Raw genomic sequence first — 1666 nt, forward strand, 5'->3', positions numbered from 1 at the left:
TATCGATCGGATCGCATTACAAGTCCGGCACAAAAGACGGCGAACGCATCAAAGTCAAGCAAGCCATCAAACACCCCAAGTACAACGCCGGGACCACGAGCTACGACTTTGCCATCTTGATCTTGGAAAAACCGTCCAAGTTCCCTCCGGTCCAGGTCTCGTTTGACACGGTGGCATTGACCCATCCCGAAGTTTCAATATGGACGAGACCAGCTTTTCTCCTTCGACGACGTCAAAAAAAGTTGTTGTCCACGAGTAAACGATATCTGTACGTGCTGACGAAACACCTGTCTCCGCACATGTAACAATTGTGGCATGTATTGCCGCAGATGGAACGAAGATGCCACCGCTGTTTGTTCCACCTGGTGACAGAGTGACTAATCAAGCTTGTGCCAGTCTTAAAATCCCTGGCGCTGCTCTAACAACATCTGAAAAAGGGTGGACAAACGCCTACATCTGTCGCAAGTGGCTTGCCATGCTCAGCGCACATATTTCACCGTCCACAGAGCGTTTGATTTTGCTGATCATGGATGGTTGCTCGTCGCACTACTCTGAACACATCTACGCGGAAGCCAAAGCCTTGAACATTTTGCTGCAATTTCTGCCGGCGAATGCGACACACCTGTTCCAACCACTCCAGGTGACAGTGTTTTGGCCTTTTAAGCAAGCCATTCGAAATGCTGTCGCTGATTTCATCTGGACCGATGTGTCAACAAACATCAACATGCAACGCGCCATCGCTAATGACTGCGACGTTTGGGCCAATTGGACCAATGAAGCCGCCATCATCAATGGGTTTGTGTGCATGGGATTGTGTCCGATGTCGTTGGACAAGATGATGTATCGTTTGTCTCTTTTCAAGCCATGTGCTACCCATGAAGTCGATGTGAATGAGTCTTGGCTGCAAATACGTGAGCTTGTCCGTGGCGAAGTTCTGCTCTTGCCTGGCGAGAAAGGCATTGACAGTAAGTGGTAAGTTCATTACGGCTGACTACCACGAATTGCATCAAGCTCAAGTTGCCGCGAAGCCTAAGCGCAAGAAGAACTCGCAAGAGCATGTGGTCTTGCCGATCGCAAACAATGATGACGATTGAGTAGTAAAGTGTGTTGTTTAGGTGGTAAATGGTATTTTCATTTACGATTTTTGTTTTGTCATTGCGTTCGGTAACGTTGGTGCTATTATTAATGTGAACACAAGACGAGAAAACAATATTTACTATTACTTGGGGGATATCACAAGTTTCCAAAAGCACCTTGCCCACCTCGAAGAATAATCTTCACTGGCTAACCATTGCCCTGCCCCCTTACCGACTTCCGTTGTAGAGAAGGATCACATTCGGGGTACTAAGCGGACGCAAGCGCACTTGGTTGTGACGAACATTACGCTGCAGGCACCCGCAATGGGCACTAGGTAAGGAAAATTGTAAAATGAGAAACTAAATTTGCTTGCCTCTCTATGAAATGGTGGTGGTGCGCCCATACTATGCAGGGAAAATACATGGCCTGGAACTTGCCTTTATTTTGGTGTGAGTTTGACCCAGCTGCTGAAGATGGCCACGTGGTACGGTAGAGTGTCCGAATATAAGAGAGAAAGTGCAGTAAGTTCCGCAATATATTATTCCTGTTCAACTATTTGAGCTGGAGGCCTATTAGGCCTCTAGCTAGT

At 47.4% G+C, this 1666-nt stretch overlaps 1 protein-coding gene across 1 annotated transcript in view; it reads left to right on the plus strand.

The window, feature by feature from the left end:
• Positions 1–305, plus strand: part of H257_19115 (hypothetical protein) — a gene marked incomplete at both ends in the record, with an annotated part of 1014 nt that extends 709 nt beyond the window's left edge. The window contains one exon of the mRNA XM_009848262.1: positions 37–305. Within this exon, the coding sequence (XP_009846564.1) occupies positions 37–305 (269 nt within the window). The remainder of the gene's footprint in view (positions 1–36) is intronic.
• Positions 306–1666: the final 1361 nt, after the last annotated feature.

The sequence above is a fragment of the Aphanomyces astaci genome (assembly GCF_000520075.1).
Source record: "Aphanomyces astaci strain APO3 unplaced genomic scaffold supercont1.357, whole genome shotgun sequence".
Lineage (NCBI taxonomy): Eukaryota > Oomycota > Saprolegniomycetes > Saprolegniales > Verrucalvaceae > Aphanomyces > Aphanomyces astaci.